The sequence below is a fragment of the Brassica oleracea genome, chromosome C2 (genome assembly GCF_000695525.1).
Source record: "Brassica oleracea var. oleracea cultivar TO1000 chromosome C2, BOL, whole genome shotgun sequence".
NCBI classification, from domain to species: domain Eukaryota; kingdom Viridiplantae; phylum Streptophyta; class Magnoliopsida; order Brassicales; family Brassicaceae; genus Brassica; species Brassica oleracea.
In genome coordinates, this window is record NC_027749.1 from 2,823,711 (window position 1) to 2,840,324 (window position 16,614).

Here is a 16,614-nt window from a genome sequence, read left to right on the forward strand (position 1 = left end):
TCTTCGAATCTGAATCTGGGTTTTCATTTTGATCATTAAAAATTCTTTTCTTTTCTCTAAAACACTTGCAGAAAAAAAACAGAGATGAAGTCTGGTTTCATCGTAACGATAGCGATTGCGTTACTACTACACATAACCTTTCTTGTTTCTCTAGCAAAAGAGTGTACAAACACTCCTTCGCAGCTCTCATCACACACTTTCCGCAACGAGCTTCTCCGATCAAACAACGAATCTCTCAAAACAGAGCTGTTCTCTCATTACCATCTCACGCCAACCGATGACTCAGCTTGGTCTAGTTTGCTACCGCGCAAGATGCTTAGAGAAGAGGAAGATGAGTACAGCTGGACCATCATGTATCGTAAGATCAAGAACTCGGATGATAACGCATCCGGTAGCTTCTTAAAGGACGTTTCCTTGCACGACGTTAGGCTTGATCCGAGCACTTTCCAGTGGAGGGCTCAGCAGACGAATCTTGAGTATCTGTTGATGCTGGATGTTGATGGTTTGAGTTGGAGTTTCCGTAAAGCTGCTGGTCTTGTTGCTCCTGGTGTTCCTTATGGAGGTTGGGAGGGACCTGATAGTGAACTCCGTGGACATTTTGTTGGTAATATAAAGCTGATTCTTTTCTCCAATTCAATTTCAGTTTCTTGATCTGTGTTTTTTATAGTATGGAATTAAAAAAATAGGTTTATAGATTTTGATTTTTGGTATTAGCAATGGTTGTTAGGAGCTTTATATGAGATTATTGATTAAAGGACGCCTAGACTGATTTTTTGAGCGTATAGACCAAATAATTATTCTAGAAATTTTTTTTTATTTAGATCTGATTTGCTGACTAGTCGGACGTCTAGGTGCCGCCTACACCGATTTTTAGAACATATATTAGAATGCATAGACCCTATAAAGATTCTCACCTTAAACATTTGCATACACTTAAAAGGATCTTACTGTTTTTTTTTTTAAGGTCACTACTTGAGTGCAACAGCTTACATGTGGGCAAGTACTCATAATGAAACTCTCAAGGAGAAGATGTCTGCTCTTGTCTCAGCTTTATCTGCTTGCCAGGAGAAGGTTGGCACTGGTTATCTCTCTGCTTTCCCTTCGAGCTTTTTCGACCGGTTTGAAGCTATAAAGCCTGTCTGGGCTCCATACTACACCATTCACAAGGTGAATACTCATACATCTGAGATGCTTGTGATGTTTTGTATAAAAAAAGGTTTCTAACTTTATGTCTAAATTTTGATAGATTTTAGCCGGCTTGGTGGATCAGTACAAGTTGGCTGGGAACAGTCAAGCTCTGAAAATGGCAACATGGATGGCTGATTACTTCTACATCCGTGTTCGCAATGTGATAAAGATGTACAGCGTTGAAAGACATTGGCAATCACTAAACGAGGAGACTGGTGGCATGAATGATGTTCTCTATCAGATATACAGCATCACTGTGAGTTTCAAAACTCTTATCAGACTCCTCCTTAGATTATCTACATCTAGCTTTTGTGTCATATCAATAGTTTTATTGGACTGTTGCAGGGAGACTCCAAGTATTTGCTGCTCGCACATCTCTTTGACAAGCCTTGCTTTCTTGGAGTGCTTGCTATCCAGGCTGATGATATAAGTGGATTCCACTCTAACACACATATTCCCATTGTGGTTGGTTCCCAACTTCGGTATGAAATCACTGGTGATCCACTTCATAAGGTACTGAATCATACATAATCTTGAAAAGTGTGAGATTTTTATAAGGAAAACATTTATTTTTTTCTTGATTCTGATATCTGCATTTACAGGAAATCTCAATGTTCTTTATGGATATAGTCAATGCTTCCCACAGCTATGCGACCGGAGGAACATCAGTCGGCGAATTCTGGTAATAGTACTAACATGACCTGATGTTAGAATTATTAGAGACAAAGTCTCCCACATCGGAAGTTGGATATAATATTATTTGAGATCTCTTCCAACTTTCGATGTGGGAGACTTTGTCTCTAATAAGAGTTTGTTTCATTTTGACACTATTTTGGTTTTAACTCTAAAACATTATCTGGAAATGTTTAACATTAGGCAAGATCCAAAGAGATTGGCGACTTCGCTGCAGACTGAAAACGAGGAATCATGTACTACTTATAACATGCTCAAAGTAAGCATCATTTAAATATTTGTTTTTGTTTTCTTTTTATTTAGCTCAAGGTTACATATTAAATTAATACAATTTTCAGGTGTCTAGGAATCTGTTCAGGTGGACAAAAGAAGTTAGTTATGCAGACTATTACGAGCGCGCTTTGACAAACGGTGTGCTTGGGATTCAAAGGGGAACCGAGCCCGGACGGATGATATACATGCTCCCATTGGGTAAAGGTGTTTCTAAAGCCGTGACTTATCACGGTTGGGGAACACCTTATGATGCCTTCTGGTGTTGCTATGGCACTGGTAACTTCTTAACTACACTCATCTGGTATTGATTTACTCACACAAACTTATAGATTTTGATGGTTCTGTTTTGGTTTCTGTTCATAGGAATTGAATCTTTCTCAAAACTTGGAGATTCTATATATTTTCAAGAAGATGGAGAGTCTCCAGCTCTCTATGTCACACAATATATATCAAGCACACTAGATTGGAAGTCTTCTGGTGTTTCGCTATCTCAGACAGTTAAACCGGTTGTGTCATGGGATCCGTACATGCGTGTGACATTCACTTTCTCTTCTTCCAAAGGGGTAAAATCTTTTGGCATAAACCAGATGAAACTCTGTTCATGTGAATAGGGAGTCTGATGGATCTGATTTTCTTGCAGGTGATAGGGAAGGAGTCCACTTTGAATTTAAGGATACCTGTTTGGACAAACTCTGAAAGTGCTAAAGTCTCTTTGAATAAACAATCCTTGAAAGTACCAGCTTCAGGTAATTTAACCTTCTGTATTGTAACCAGTGTTCTGAAAATCGGTCCGGCGGCAAATCGGAACAAAACGAAATGACTTATTCAGAACTACCTTTTAAGAAGTCGGTTTAGGTGTGAAAAAAAATCGGTCTAGACGTCCGCCTAATCAATAATCTCATAATAAAGTGTCTAACTAGCGCCTAGCAATTTCTTGAACATTGATTATAACACAAAATCGGTTTCTATATTTTAAGAACAAAACCAGCTCTAGGTGTCCTTTGTTTCTGTTTATAGTCTCTAGAATGTTTAAATGAGAATCATATTGGAGCTACCTTTTGCTTTGCAGGTAACTTTCTATCCATCAAACAGAACTGGAAATCAGGAGATCAAGTAACCATGGAGCTACCCTTGAGTATCAGAACAGAAGCTATAAAAGGTATAGCCACTGGTCTGCATCTTCTGATTACTATGTCTTTACTCTTGCAAGTTACAAGTAGCAGGATACTAGATGTTCTGTTCTGACAACATAAACTGATTTATCAGATGATAGACCGGAATACGCATCTCTTCAGGCCATACTCTATGGCCCTTACTTGTTAGCTGGACTCACAAGCCGGGACTGGAGCATCACAACTCAGGCTAAAGATAACATATGGATAAGCTCTATACCCGAAACACACAACAGTCACCTTGTCACACTCTCGCAACAATTTGGAAACACATCTTACGTGTTGTCAAACAACAACCAAACCATCACCATGGAAGCATCACCTGCGCCAGGGACACAAGCCGCCGTTGCAGCAACTTTCAGGCTCGTGACTGCTGATGATTCCAAAGGAGGGATATCATCAGGTCCTGAGGAGCTGATTGGTAGCCAGGTTATGATCGAACCGTTTGATTTCCCTGGGATGCTTGTGACGCAAGCAACTGATAGCTCCCTTGCGGTTCAAGGTTCTTCTTCTAGTGACAAAGAAGCCTCGAGGTTTCGTTTAGTTGCTGGAGTTGATGGGAAGCAGGGGAGTGTTTCTTTAATGCTAGAGGGCAAGAAGGGTTGTTATGTGTACAGTGATCAAACCCTTAAGCCGGGGATGAAACTGAAGCTCAAGTGTGATTCTGATGCGAGTGATGAGAAGTTTAAAGAGGCATCAAGCTTTGTGTTAAGGAAAGGGATGAGTCAATACAATCCTATGAGCTTTGTGATGAATGGAGTGCAGAGGAACTTTGTGTTATCTCCATTGTTCAGCTTAAGAGATGAAACATACAATGTGTACTTCAGTTTACAAACTTGAAGAAATATATACTTAAAAAAAGCTCCTTTAAGTAATGTGGAAGAAAAATAAGAAAATTGTTATGGAATTAGCTGTAAGGGTTGTGTTTAGATGTTTAGTTTGTTAGGTGGTTTGTGTTATGCAATTAATCCACAAATGTATGTTGCAAGTTACTATAAATATATAAAGTTTTTTTTCACAAATTTGCATGAGAATTTATTTAACATCTTTGATTTTATTGTTCATCAATGTAATGATTCTTAAAAAAAACAGAACAGACTAGGTTGCAGTCTTCAGCCAGTGAAAACTAAAATTGTACTAAACTGTTTTTTATTTTTCACAATAGTATTTTATTAGAAGATGACAAAACTGTTTCATGCGTTTATTCAATTGAGATTATATACACTAACAAAGCTAATCAATTCAAAAACCCTGAAAATAAAGTAACATTCGGACAAACAAAACCCAGGACCTGGAAACTGTAAAACGTGTTACAAACTTATAAGTGAACTACGGGAAAAACAGCAGATGTAATCTATGGAGAAGTAAAGGGAACATGGTTATGATGGAGAGGGTCGGATCCAGTGGGAACTCGTCTTTCTTCAACATCATAAGCGGATCCAACATCAATCTCCTTCTCCTGTGTTGTCCAAAATTATATTTAATGATATGTTTTATTCATCAAAATCGAAATGAAAGTATAAACAATATATTATATCCCTACGTTGAATACAAAACGAGTATCAAAAGAACGCTAGAAACAAAACTATGTTTCACCTTTTTCATGGCGTTCATATCTTCCGTTTCTCCTAACCAAAAGAACGCTAGAAACAAAAGAAAACAGACGAGTCATTTCATAGAAACCAAGGATCGAGAAAAGATTAAAAAAATATATTCTTAGAGAGTGACTTACATTTTGTAGAAGAAGAGTGAGCAAGTGGGCATTGAAGAAGGAAGACGGAGAAGAAGAAGATGATTGTGATGAGAAGGCTTCCCTTGTATCTCATGGCCGCCATTTTCAAAAACAAAATGAAAAAACCTCCCTTTGTTGAAGAAAGAAGTGACAGAGAGTGAGCGTGTCAAGAGGTGTCGTCTAATTAATAAAGTTTAAGTTCCGGTTTTGCCCTCGTCATGATGTGGAGCGGATGGGCGTATCCGTCATTTTAAACTTTTAATCCGTCACTTTAACCTGTACGGACGATGATTACCGTTTACAGGCTGGAACGAGTCAGACAAATATTCATTCTCGTACAAATGTCGTGGAGCTGGTTTTAGACGCCACGTTGCTGCTTGTTTATTTATTCTTTAGCGGAGTTAGTGGGCTTTCATGTTGGCCCATTTATGAAACAAAGTCGGGCTTCTTTCCATTATAGTTAAGAGAGCCCATTTTAGAAGTAGAAGTAGAACGAAATATCAAATCATTTAAAGAGATGAACAAAAACATCTCATCAATATTTCAATTAAATTAACTTTTGCTCCACTATTGCAAAAAGCTTTTAATGTCATGGATAAGCTCATAAAAGTTTAAAATATTTTTTGGATGGTTAAAGCATACTACACTTGTTTCTCTACATTGGCGATAAGTGAATTAAAATGATTTAAAAACTAATATCACATCCATATGATTCGTGCTTCTTGTAACATAAGACATCCCTTGCATTACAGCCAAGTGGAGGAGAAGTGATGATGATTGAATCATTCCTTGTTTCGAGAAGAACGATCCTTCCTATGACCTCCAAGGATACGAGAGATCTGAAGACCTCTACTGAACGCTTGATTGAAGAGCATACGCGTCTGGAACTCAGACACAAACGGAAACCAAGCCAAGAACGCCACCGGCGTGAACAGCAACAGTCCCATCACTATCTCATATCCACGAGCCAGTGTCCTCACTGATCCCCAGAAGCCTGCTCTATGCACCACCGGCTTACACGCTTGCGCAATCTGTTCAAACACAACAACAACACCAAAAAAACTGCTTCAGTTTCATCCCATAACAAGACTCTTCACAACTAGAATGTTTTTTTTCTTTTACTTACCAAGAGCATGCCCCAGCCTGTAGGCATAAACGCAAGGATGCAGACGATTATGTCTTGTATCGTCATGTGAGCAAGTGTGATCAGTATCACAATGATTGCGATAAAGGTCAAGAATATTAGCCCCTTTATCAACCGGAACATCAGCTGGAAACTCGCACTGAACTTCCTCCTTCCGACAGAAACAGTCTGAAAGACAAACAAACAATCAGCAATAAAAATATTATTTTTACGGAGAATTTCAACTTTATCCTAATTTAACTACAACTTTTCAATTTTACCTTTAAAAATAGCTATTTTCATATAAGTATACCTTAAATTCATGATTAAAAAAATAAAATAATTCTCCTAAATAATTTATAAATGTTAGATAATAATTTATAAAACATTTATAGAAGTTTATAAACCCAACCCCGCACCACACCCTAAATACAAAACACTAAACAATAATCACTAAACCTTAAACCCAAATATTAGAGTATTTTTTTACTAAATGTATTTTCGAAAAATGGTAGCCAACTTAGGTAATTTAAGCAATTTCTCAGATTTTTATTGACAGAGAAAGATATATAACTGTATAAAGCAAAAACACACCTTCATCACAAACAGTATCAAGAAGATCACCAGCCACGAAACTCCATAAACCTGAGTCAACAAGTGATCAAATTAGATTAATACCAACACTAAGAGCTTATATAGACTGGAAGTTTAGTCTAAGTCTACATACCATAAAGTTTTTAGTCTTCTCTGTGATGGTGAGATGATAAACAAGCCCATACTGATAGATAAAGAACCTTAGAGACAACAAGATCTCAACAACAATGCCACGCTTTCCCGAATGTCTGAGATGCTCTTGCTCCTCCTCCCACCACGACTCCCAACTCTTCTCAGCCGGGACACCAATACCTCCGATATTGTTTATCCATTTATTCCAATCAGTCCAGTCATCAACAATCTTCTGCCACTCGAAACCCGAAGGGTTGAAGAGGAAGGGAGCAAAGAGCCACGTCCCAACCATAAACCACATAGATATGGTGATCAGAAGATAAGCAACCACGCCTCTATAAGCGCTTCCGAAGATCTGATACACAACTAGCAGCAGCATCATCTCAAGCCCTTTGACGAAATGGCTCCGGGAGTAGAGTCTGTAGTTGTCAGCGAACTTGGCGTGGAAGACGACGAAGCCTCTCCCTGTGGACCTGTACTTGGCGCCGCCGTGGAGTAAGGTTCTTCCGTAGTAGTGAGTCTTGGTCCCGAGAGAGAATGTGAAGAACACTGGCGCTAGCTGAAGCTGCATGAGGACGAACTCGCTCAAGGCTGTCCTGAAACCTCTCTCTAATCCGATTTCCATAAGCATAGGTAAAGCCATAAGGAAACCAATCTGAACGAAGGACTGTGAAGCGAGAGCTATTTGCAGAGGTGTGTTGTCTCGGATGCCTTTCTGTGTGCTTAGTCCTTGCTCAAGCCCGCTCAAGACAAGATAGAGACGTCCGTAGAGGAAGATGTAGACAGTGAGAACGGTAATCTATCAAAACAGTTGAAAATGAATCAGATCCAATTATTTCAGTTCGGATTTTAATTAGTTCGGTTTTCTAAAAAATAAAAAAAAATCCAAACAGTACCAATCTTAACCGAACTAACCAAAATATGAATAGAAATAACTGAAATAACCAAACCGAACTAACCAAAATCCGAACTGAAATAATCGAACTAAGTGAAATAATCAAACAGTACCAATCTTAAGCGAACTAACCAAAATCTGAATCGAAATAACCAAACCGAACTAACCAAAATCTGAACTGAAATAATCGAACTAAGTGAAAAGTTTACCAAACTAACCGCAAAACAGAAAACTTCGGTAAAATTTTTTTAAACCGAACCTTTTTCGGTTCACTTCGGTGACCCGAACTAACCGAATTCTGAACTAACCAACCCGAACTACCCGAATAAACCGAACTTGGTTTAACCAAAAAGGAACGACATAGTACCAGGGTGCTGAAGTAAAAGCCGACAGTGGTGAAGTAACACGACATCATACGGAAGAAGTCAAAACGGTGGCCAAGCCTGTAAATGTCTCGACTCAATGTCTGCTCTCCGTTGCCGTTTGCAATCTTGGCCTCAAACATAGAGATCTGATTTAGACCCACATCTCTTCCTTTACCTACTTGGATGTACTCATGATGTGTAACGTTTCCTTCACGAAGTGTAGAATTGAATCCTGCTCAACACACAACCACCAGCAAATCAAATCACTTAGACCAATGTGAGAAAAAAAATTAGTCCTTGGCAAGAGTAGAATATATACCTGCAAAGATATCTTCACTGAGGTTGATTACTTTGGATGCTTTGCTAACACCACCTCTTGTTAGATGAAACAGTCTATCAAAGACATCTGGATGACCATAATGGAAACGGACCCTACATAGGAGTAACAAGACCAACATTATGATTTTGGAATGGAAACAAGGAGAATAATCACTAGTAAGCACACTTACCTCAAAGGATTTGCCAGTAATCGCTGACCAATGGTAACAAAACTAGTCTCTTGATTTGACATAAACCAAGCAAGGGAGGAAACGCTGCAAAAGTGTTCACAACATTTGTTCTTAGAGACAACCAAATTTAAGTGAAATAAATGGTAATGCAAAAAGTACTTACGATCCAGTGAATATATGTTCTCTAAGTCCAAGAATGGATGGATGCCTCACGCCATCATGCTTTGTGAGAAATTCTTCAAGCAAGTTCCTCATCTTTAACGCTTCCTCCATGTAATTATCCTGAATAAAACGGCAACAAGGGAAGAAACTTAATATAAACATGAAGCGTCGAGATAACTATAATGGCTGAGGTAAAAAAGAACAAATGCCAAAACCTGATTCATATCAATTGTCTGTAAACCTTCTCCACGAGAGAAAATAATAGCATGATTTTGGTTCTCTGGCTTTCCCTCTCCAAGAATAGCAGGTCCAGGAAGCTTGATCCTATAGATAACCTACAAGGCAAAGATGTTTCATGTAAGCATAAAGACAAAACAAGAAGAGATACATGTTGGACTTCTTTGCATTACCTGGTCAAGATTCTGTGCCAAGTTGGAATGATCAGTTGACTTAGGCACCTTAACCAAAACAGAATAATACACTTTCTCGTTTCCTTTCTTTGACTTGTCTTTGACTGGCTCTTCAACCTCATCAATATATGCAACACGGAGCGAAGGGTATCTGCCGAATTGTAAGGAAAGCCATCATAAGTTTCAAACAAGTTAAAAAAAAAAAAAGGATTATTCTGCACACACCTTGTCATAAGTCTCAATATATCCTGCGCGCGAGGATCACCAGATCGTTTATGAATACCATATTGTTGACATGATACAACGTATGTGAACTTCATGTCAGCAACGGCTTGACACTGTGCCCATAGTGATCTTTCCCCTCTTGAATTGTTCTCTGAGTTTAGTTCTACAGCTTTGTAACCTTCCATCAAATCTGGAGAAGCAAAGATCAGAATGAGTCAGCATCAATAAGCAGCTGGGAGACTTTATTAACGAAAGAAGACCTTCATGCATAGCCATGTCAAGAAATGCCTGAAGCTCCAATGCTTTTCGATAGTACATCATTCCTCTTACTGTAAAAAAAAAATATCAAAAGATTATTAACAACAAAAATCTATTGTATCCATCTAAATTGCCAAAAGAGCATATACCTGTTCTAGTCAAAGTCTGCCCTCTATATGAAGCCCATAAACGAAGTTCCTCCTCTAACTCAACAGACTCTTTAATTTCTTCTTCATTTGACTTCACCCGCTCAAGGAAATTGTTCCATTCGTCTACAGAATAAAAAGGTCAGGTCCAAGACGTGGTTCAAGAATTTAAGGTGCAGCTTTAAACAGAATGTAAATAAAATTAACCTGGGAAAATCTTTTGTAGGTAAAAGAGGATCGAGACACCATCTTCATTTGGTGTGTCCAGGTCATGCATAGAAAAGAGGACCTCTTCAGTGTAATATGGAGTCAACACACTACAATAAGAATAACAAGGAGCACAAAAACTTGGTCAGTTTGATAATGAAAAATGTCCATAAAATAATAATAAACTATTTGGAGGAAACTATCAACTATACAGTGTTTAACTGACCAAAATGGTGGATTCAAATATAAAAATGAAATAAAATGACCAAAAAGGCTTACGAGAATGATAGCATGTTGCGAACTTTCGGTGCTGCAGGCATGTCCATGAACAATGAATTTGAGAAGAAAGAGATCCGCCTTCTTGCTTCCAAGTTAGAGGGGACATCCATAGCAGACTCTTTAGTAGTCAGCAATAGATACAACCGTTTGATCTGCACATACAGGCATTAATACTTGGAGCACAAGTAATAATATGAAGACTGCAGGAATATGATTGTCTGGCATTACCTTCTCTTTCCAAGCTTCTGTTACTGGTTCAATAGGGAATCTAATGGCACCTGAAGATGCAAACAGCTGATATTGTTGTTCGAGAGGGACCATTCCCCCATGCCAAGCGCCACCATGACTCGAATCCACCAAGCTACAGAGACAAATTGGGTATATAAGATGTTGATGTTCATATGACAATGTATTGCACAAGAAACTTTGCCAACCTCGATATAGAATCCTCCATCATAATGTCTCTTGTAACAACTTCCAGCATGTCTTGGAAGAGAATTACAACATGATCTCTATCATCAACATTGTTGTCTAGCTGCATGGGATAAAGAAACAAAGATATTGGATCAAGTGTCAAATATATGAATTAAAAAGACATTTTTTAGAGAAAAAAAAGCACCCTAAGAAGAACATTACCAAGTATTTGATCAGCTTGACAAAGTGGTCATAGAGGCTAGGAAGAGAACTCATCTTGTACACTTGAATCAAATCACCTTTCTCTATATGTTCGTCAACCTCGGTGAATATGAACTCTATCACCCTGAAACACAGAGATGTACGTTGGCCATGAGATAGTATAAAATGTTGCTATTATCAACATCAAATGCAGATATGTAAGAGACGTTATGGTTCCAAAAACTCAACGCAACTTACTCTTTCTCACGGTTTCCCTGAACCAGAAACTTTATGACATTCTTGAATGAAGCATAGCACTCACGGACAGCACATTTCATATAAGAGTCACTCTCAATCCTCTTCTTGAGCTCTCTGTCCTTCCCGTTACTGTCTTTTGCCATATCCAATGCTATTGGAATCTACGGCCAAAAAATAATAAATCAGAAAATCCTAAAGATTAGATTCCAGTGTGGTTATTGTGAGAACAAACCTTGCTAGCCAATAAGAAGGGAGGCCACTGTATGAGATCCAGATCACGGTCAGCCCAATATGGAACAAGCAGCAGATCCATCTCCCTAGAAATTTTCAAAATGTTGAGCTCCACAGTTTCTTTCAGCTAGGTGAGACAAGGTATACAAAATTTACCTATCACTTATAAGATCTTCCTCTCTGAAACTACTGATGATTGTGTTCCACAACTGTGCAAATCTTGCAGCTTCTTTCTCTTTGTTAACAGGTACCTGAAGTGACCATTCAGTAAACTCAATTAATAAGAAGAAACGTTCATGATAGCAGCTTACTCGGTTCAACTAACCTTATCCTCTGTGAAGTTATGAGATAAAGTTGCTCTTAATCCCTTCTTCCTCTGCTGGTTCTTTCCATCTGGAATCAAGCGGTCATTAAAAGCTCCAGGCAGTGATTCAAACCGTGATCTAAGCATTCCCAGTGTCCGAATCTGTAACAATTTAAAAAAGTAAGGATAAAGGGATCATCAATGACAATAAAAAAAGGAAACCTCAAGTTCAAATACCTCTCCAAGGCGGCGGAATGCACCATATATACCTCCAAATATTGTGGAAAATATTGCATACCAAATCTGACTATCCATGAAGTATACCTACAGAGGGATGGACACAAAATCAAAATCAGCAAAAGCACAAAGTAGGGGAAGACGAGGAAAAATTGTTCGACATGACTATGTTTACCAGAATAATAGGGGCCCAGAGAGCAATAACGACACCAATATTGTTTTTGGCTGCACAAATAAAATGAAATACGTGACAAAAAGTAATATATTTTACTTCCAGTAGTCATGTAGTGTATGTAAAAAGTCGTTACCACGAGGAAAGAACTCATGCCACTGAAAATCTGTCACACGGGCCTTCATAATAGCTTGTGTTGGAGCAACTAAAGGCTTGATCTGTGAGCGATACCAGTTTTTATCAGACTCTTGTGGCAATAAGGAGCAGTTAATGGTTATCAGAAATAGAATAAGAGAAACATGTACCTCAATGTAGTAACTGAACGTCAGCTTTGTTGCAATAAGCGACACCCAGAACATGGTATATCTACCAAAGGAAAACGTATAAAAGAATAAGTAAACATAGGCCAATGATGTATGTGTTAAAAATATAGTCCTTACTTGAAGAGGGAAAATGCGCTCTCATGCATTCCTCTGCCAACATAGAGTCTGGGCTGCAAGGTTAAATAAAAGACGGTTATTTATTGTCACACCAGCTATAATAAAAATTACAAACTGATGATTATTTTCTAAGAATACCTGAGACCACCACATCATTAGCATTACAATTCTGTAGTTGGACCTCTCGAGAAACCGGCGTAACATAGGGAAAAGAAAGAACACTCCCGCGAGCATATTAGGCGCCAAGTAGAAGACCACAGCTATTATGAACAATGAAGGTGAGTGCATGGCACTCCCAAACCAACTCTTGATAGTTCTGGCGAATCCTGGAGGGTCTTTCCAGCTGTAAGCGTAAGTAACAGGGAGAATAATAACCCAAGCTGCAGCAGATAACACCTTCAGGATGTATCTTAGTTTAACATGTAGCGACATGCTTCGATGAGCTTTGAAACTAAGGATCACATCAAGAATAGCTGCACAAATAGGTTTTTAGTAAATGAGATTTCGTCACTCAAATAAAAACTTATGAACATTGACCAACCTTGTCCAAGCTTCATTATTGCAGCTGTGATGAATACACTCAGAACTTTCTTGATGACATCAGCTCCAAAGACCGAACTTGGTTGTCCGCCATCCCAAGCCATAATAATCATCGCCTTCCAAATTTTTATCATCAGCGTCACATCTTGTGTGAATAAAGCATAAAAGGGGTAGTAACAAATTGGGGAGAGTAATAATACCTGAAGACACAGAATGTAGAAGCTCCACATTCGATCGAAACTTCTAAAGACATGCCAGAAGGAACGAATCTCAACAAAATTAACTTTCCCCACCCATCTATCTCTGGCCACAGCAGGCTTGCTGTTATCCTGTGATATATGATAATAAACACACGATGTTAAGCAAGTGTTACAAGAACAGAGAAGATGTGTAGTTATGGTGTACCCCATCTTTTTCTGTATTGGGCTGATCAACATGCGGATAGAAGAAATCAGCATCAGCTCTCATTGGCCAACCTAAACGGAAACAATCAACTGACCTGCAATGTAGAAAACCATATGTAACTTAATCACTCAAGCTACTTATGAAGAGTGTTACAACTGTGTGAAAGCAGCAGATAGATGGATATATCACCAAAAGTATTCATTCAGATCATCATAGTTCCTCCACTGAGAGTGCTTGGACTTCCCTTTCTTGCTCCTTTGAGACTCCTGTGAATGGTATATGATTATGTAAGTAAAAACATTAACAAGCAAAAGAAAGAACACAAAATTTCAGCTATACCATGGCAATCACTTCATAGATAGGAGTCACAACTTTCCTTAAGAATGCATCTTCCTCGCCTCCATACGCTGGCTTCACATTTTCCCCAGTCATGGGACTAACATTCCCGGCCAGCATACCGTAGAGTTCAAATGCCATCTGCAAAATGAAATAGAGTAGGAAGAAAGGATCAAAGAATGATACAATAAAGAAGAAGACTTTGCAACGTGAAACATACATGATGATAAATGTAGCAGAGACACTCTGGCATGAATCTCAAGTTTGCTGCTTCACCCCAGATTAGAAGATATAGAGCCATATACAATAGTTTGCGCTGTTGCATTTCCTGTTGTATAGTTGGCAACCTGCAAACAGATAATACATTAAAACAAGTTTCTTCAAATATTATCGACACCAGAGTTTGCATAAACAATTTAAACTTGATTCCCTGCTCATGAAGAATACAAGTCTAACCTTTCCTTAGACCAGTACCATACCATTGCACATTTCGTTATATTTTCAAACTTTCAGTTACTCTTGAAGAAACTATACAGAATCAAATATAGGTGAATAAGATTCACTTACCAAAGACTACTCTTTCGACCAAGGTATTTGCACCATTTCTTATAGTTCTTGAAGAGCTTCTTCATCACATCCGTCAGTGCTTGATCATCTAACTGTGAGAGGAAATATGTTTGTCATTCTTAGAACTAAACTTTATTGAAATAAAAGTACGAACCTTTGGCTGCTGATCAGGCTTAGGAAACTGTCTGATATGCACATTAGCAAGTAACAAGATCAGGTGCTCCCTTTGATTAGCCACATTGTCTTTCTGCAGAATCATAACATACACATGACAAAACATTCACAGACTTATAGATTACTCTCAACTAAACTTCCCTGACTAATAAATTTACCTGAAAGCCAAACATTTCATGAAGCCAATCAAGCATGTCTTCATCTTTCTTTTTCTTGTGACCTTCTGGCCATGGAAGACCTCTAGTGTTGCGAAGACCAAGAACAGCAGCTTGGATCTGCACAGTAAGGATCACATTACCCCGCTGATATATAACAGTGCCCAAAGTTAAGACTAACCTCAGGGTATCTCATAATCGCTTGATTTGCACTATCAGGATCCAGAGGTAAGATATTATAGTGGACATACAACTGTGTCTTCTCAGCAACCTTATCTTGAGCTTCCAAAATCTTAAAAAACACCAAACTTCATTTTAGTATTGCACAGGAAATAGAGAAAAAGAAATGATAAATGTGCCACAACAAGGCCTTACCTCTCTGTCAACCTCAATAGACTGAGTCAGATTAACAGCCTTCAACACCTCGAACAAAACGTTAGCAGTTTGGTACGCCTTTGTCAGCTGAGCCCTGAAGAATTTAACAGCACACACAAAGCATCAAACAGTGTGATAGAACAACAAAGTCACATCTAACAAAAGACATAGTTGAAGTAAAAGTTAGACGAACCGGTCAGCCTTATCAGCAGCATTCTGCAAAGCTTGGATATACTTCTTATAGTAATGCTGATAAAAGCTTTGCATCTCTCGGGCGTCGCTTTTCTTAACCCTCCCCATCAATGTTGGATCATGTTCCTGCCCAAAAATTAAAGAAAAAGGTAGACCACATTTGTTAAAATCTGCCACATGCACGAGCCAAGCATTGCTATTTACACTGTTTAAAAAATCGGTCAAGGCGCCGCCTAGTGGCAAATCGGGTATGAGCGAAACGATTTTTCAAACAATTTTTTTAAGGCGTTCAAAATCTGCCTAGGCACCGGCCTAGACAATAATCCTCTATAAGAAGCCTAACCATTGCTTAGTGATTTTTAGAACATCGGCTATTTTAAAGAAAAGGTAGACAACATTTGTTAAAATCTGCCACATGCACGAGCCAAGCATTGCTATTTACACTAATCTAAAAATCGGTCTAGTGGCAAATCGGGTATGAGCGAAATGATTTTTCCAAACCCATTTTTTTAAGGCGTTCAAAATCTGCCTAGGCACCCGCCTAGAAAATAATCCTCTATAAGCCGCCTAATCGCTGCATATAGATTTTTAGAACATTGGCTATTTTAAAGAAAAGGTTCACTCTTTCAAGACGCTGTAGAAGAGCAGTCTTAAACTGTCGAACACCTCTACCACTGGAAGTAGGATCCAGCCTGTGAGCTTTCTCGAATGCATAGAACCGACCTAAGTGAAAAAGACCCAGATTAACAACAAAGCAGCAGCAGATACAAACTAATCACAAGCCAGGGCAAAGTTGCTTACAGAGATAAGCCACTCTAGGGTTGCTAGATTCGACCTCATTAGCAACACGGAGAATAGGGGCAATCTCAACGAGCGAGGAAGGAACAACTTCACTATCGAATGATTCTCCTAGATTACCAGCGGTCTGAGTCCGTACGATCCGTCGCTGCTGTGGCTGGGACGGTCCTTGGTCAGGACCTCCTCTAGTAGCCGACATTAGTCCTGTCCTAAAACCTCCAGGTTCCTATTTGAAACAAAACAACTCGTTAGAGACGGACAAGGTTAGATTAATAAGGAGCAGAGATGCGACATTGAAAGGAACATACAGAGAGATCTAGCAATGGAGGATGAGCAAAGGAAAGCAGCGAAACTTTAAGTAGTACGCAAAAGTGTGTGTGTGTGAGAGAGAGAGGGATGTGTCTTATGTGCGTGGCCTGAATGTTTGTTTTGAATTTTTTCTTTTTTTTCAT

The 16,614-nt window shown here is 38.8% G+C and overlaps 3 protein-coding genes across 3 annotated transcripts; 1 reads left to right on the forward strand and 2 right to left on the reverse strand.

Moving 5' to 3' along the window:
• Positions 1-84: 84 nt before the first annotated feature.
• On the forward strand, positions 85-4,348 carry LOC106325968. Its single transcript, XM_013764017.1, has 11 exons — positions 85-604; positions 965-1,167; positions 1,247-1,444; positions 1,534-1,701; positions 1,791-1,870; positions 2,065-2,140; positions 2,220-2,430; positions 2,518-2,717; positions 2,795-2,900; positions 3,224-3,313; positions 3,421-4,348. Exons 1-11 carry the CDS (start codon positions 85-87, stop codon positions 4,164-4,166), a joined length of 2,598 nt encoding a protein of 865 aa, XP_013619471.1. The 3' UTR covers positions 4,167-4,348.
• Positions 4,349-4,572: 224 nt separating this feature from the next.
• Positions 4,573-5,200, reverse strand: LOC106325969 (CLAVATA3/ESR (CLE)-related protein 40-like). Its single transcript, XM_013764018.1, has 3 exons — positions 5,059-5,200; positions 4,923-4,969; positions 4,573-4,785 (listed from the first exon to the last, which is right to left on the reverse strand). The coding sequence occupies exons 1-3, from the start codon at positions 5,159-5,161 to the stop codon at positions 4,681-4,683; spliced, it is 255 nt and encodes an 84-aa protein (XP_013619472.1). The 5' UTR covers positions 5,162-5,200; the 3' UTR covers positions 4,573-4,680.
• Positions 5,201-5,662: 462 nt separating this feature from the next.
• Positions 5,663-16,574, reverse strand: LOC106325966 (callose synthase 3). The gene is made up of 43 exons (XM_013764016.1): positions 16,471-16,574; positions 16,166-16,388; positions 15,987-16,087; positions 15,366-15,490; positions 15,173-15,266; positions 14,979-15,089; positions 14,801-14,917; positions 14,623-14,715; positions 14,469-14,560; positions 14,122-14,248; positions 13,905-14,042; positions 13,755-13,831; positions 13,566-13,659; positions 13,361-13,489; positions 13,162-13,276; positions 12,759-13,093; positions 12,621-12,673; positions 12,486-12,546; positions 12,317-12,398; positions 12,184-12,233; positions 12,009-12,095; positions 11,793-11,933; positions 11,624-11,718; positions 11,469-11,553; positions 11,237-11,397; positions 11,000-11,123; positions 10,798-10,898; positions 10,592-10,724; positions 10,364-10,515; positions 10,085-10,194; positions 9,881-10,003; positions 9,734-9,802; positions 9,474-9,663; positions 9,249-9,399; positions 9,054-9,173; positions 8,840-8,958; positions 8,677-8,760; positions 8,487-8,599; positions 8,170-8,399; positions 6,909-7,706; positions 6,776-6,826; positions 6,185-6,370; positions 5,663-6,089 (listed from the first exon to the last, which is right to left on the reverse strand). Exons 2-43 carry the CDS (start codon positions 16,359-16,361, stop codon positions 5,841-5,843), a joined length of 5,862 nt encoding a protein of 1,953 aa, XP_013619470.1. The 5' UTR covers positions 16,362-16,388; positions 16,471-16,574; the 3' UTR covers positions 5,663-5,840.
• Positions 16,575-16,614: the final 40 nt, after the last annotated feature.

Coding starts and splice junctions, on each gene's coding strand:
- LOC106325966 (XM_013764016.1), bottom strand. CDS start 16,361: ATGTCGGCTACTAGAGGAGGTCCTGACCAAGGACCGTCCCAGCCACAG. Junction 12,399..12,485: donor CGTTCAGTTACTACATTGAG/GTACATGTTTCT, acceptor TATCGCTCACAG/ATCAAGCCTTTAGTTGCTCC. Junction 11,124..11,236: donor CAGGGAAACCGTGAGAAAGA/GTAAGTTGCGTT, acceptor TCTGTGTTTCAG/GGTGATAGAGTTCATATTCA.
- LOC106325969 (XM_013764018.1), bottom strand. CDS start 5,161: ATGGCGGCCATGAGATACAAGGGAAGCCTTCTCATCACAATCATCTTC. Junction 4,970..5,058: donor TCACTCTTCTTCTACAAAAT/GTAAGTCACTCT, acceptor TTTTGTTTCTAG/CGTTCTTTTGGTTAGGAGAA. Junction 4,786..4,922: donor ATATGAACGCCATGAAAAAG/GTGAAACATAGT, acceptor TGGACAACACAG/GAGAAGGAGATTGATGTTGG.
- LOC106325968 (XM_013764017.1), top strand. CDS start 85: ATGAAGTCTGGTTTCATCGTAACGATAGCGATTGCGTTACTACTACAC. Junction 2,718..2,794: donor CTTTCTCTTCTTCCAAAGGG/GTAAAATCTTTT, acceptor ATTTTCTTGCAG/GTGATAGGGAAGGAGTCCAC. Junction 3,314..3,420: donor CAGAACAGAAGCTATAAAAG/GTATAGCCACTG, acceptor CTGATTTATCAG/ATGATAGACCGGAATACGCA.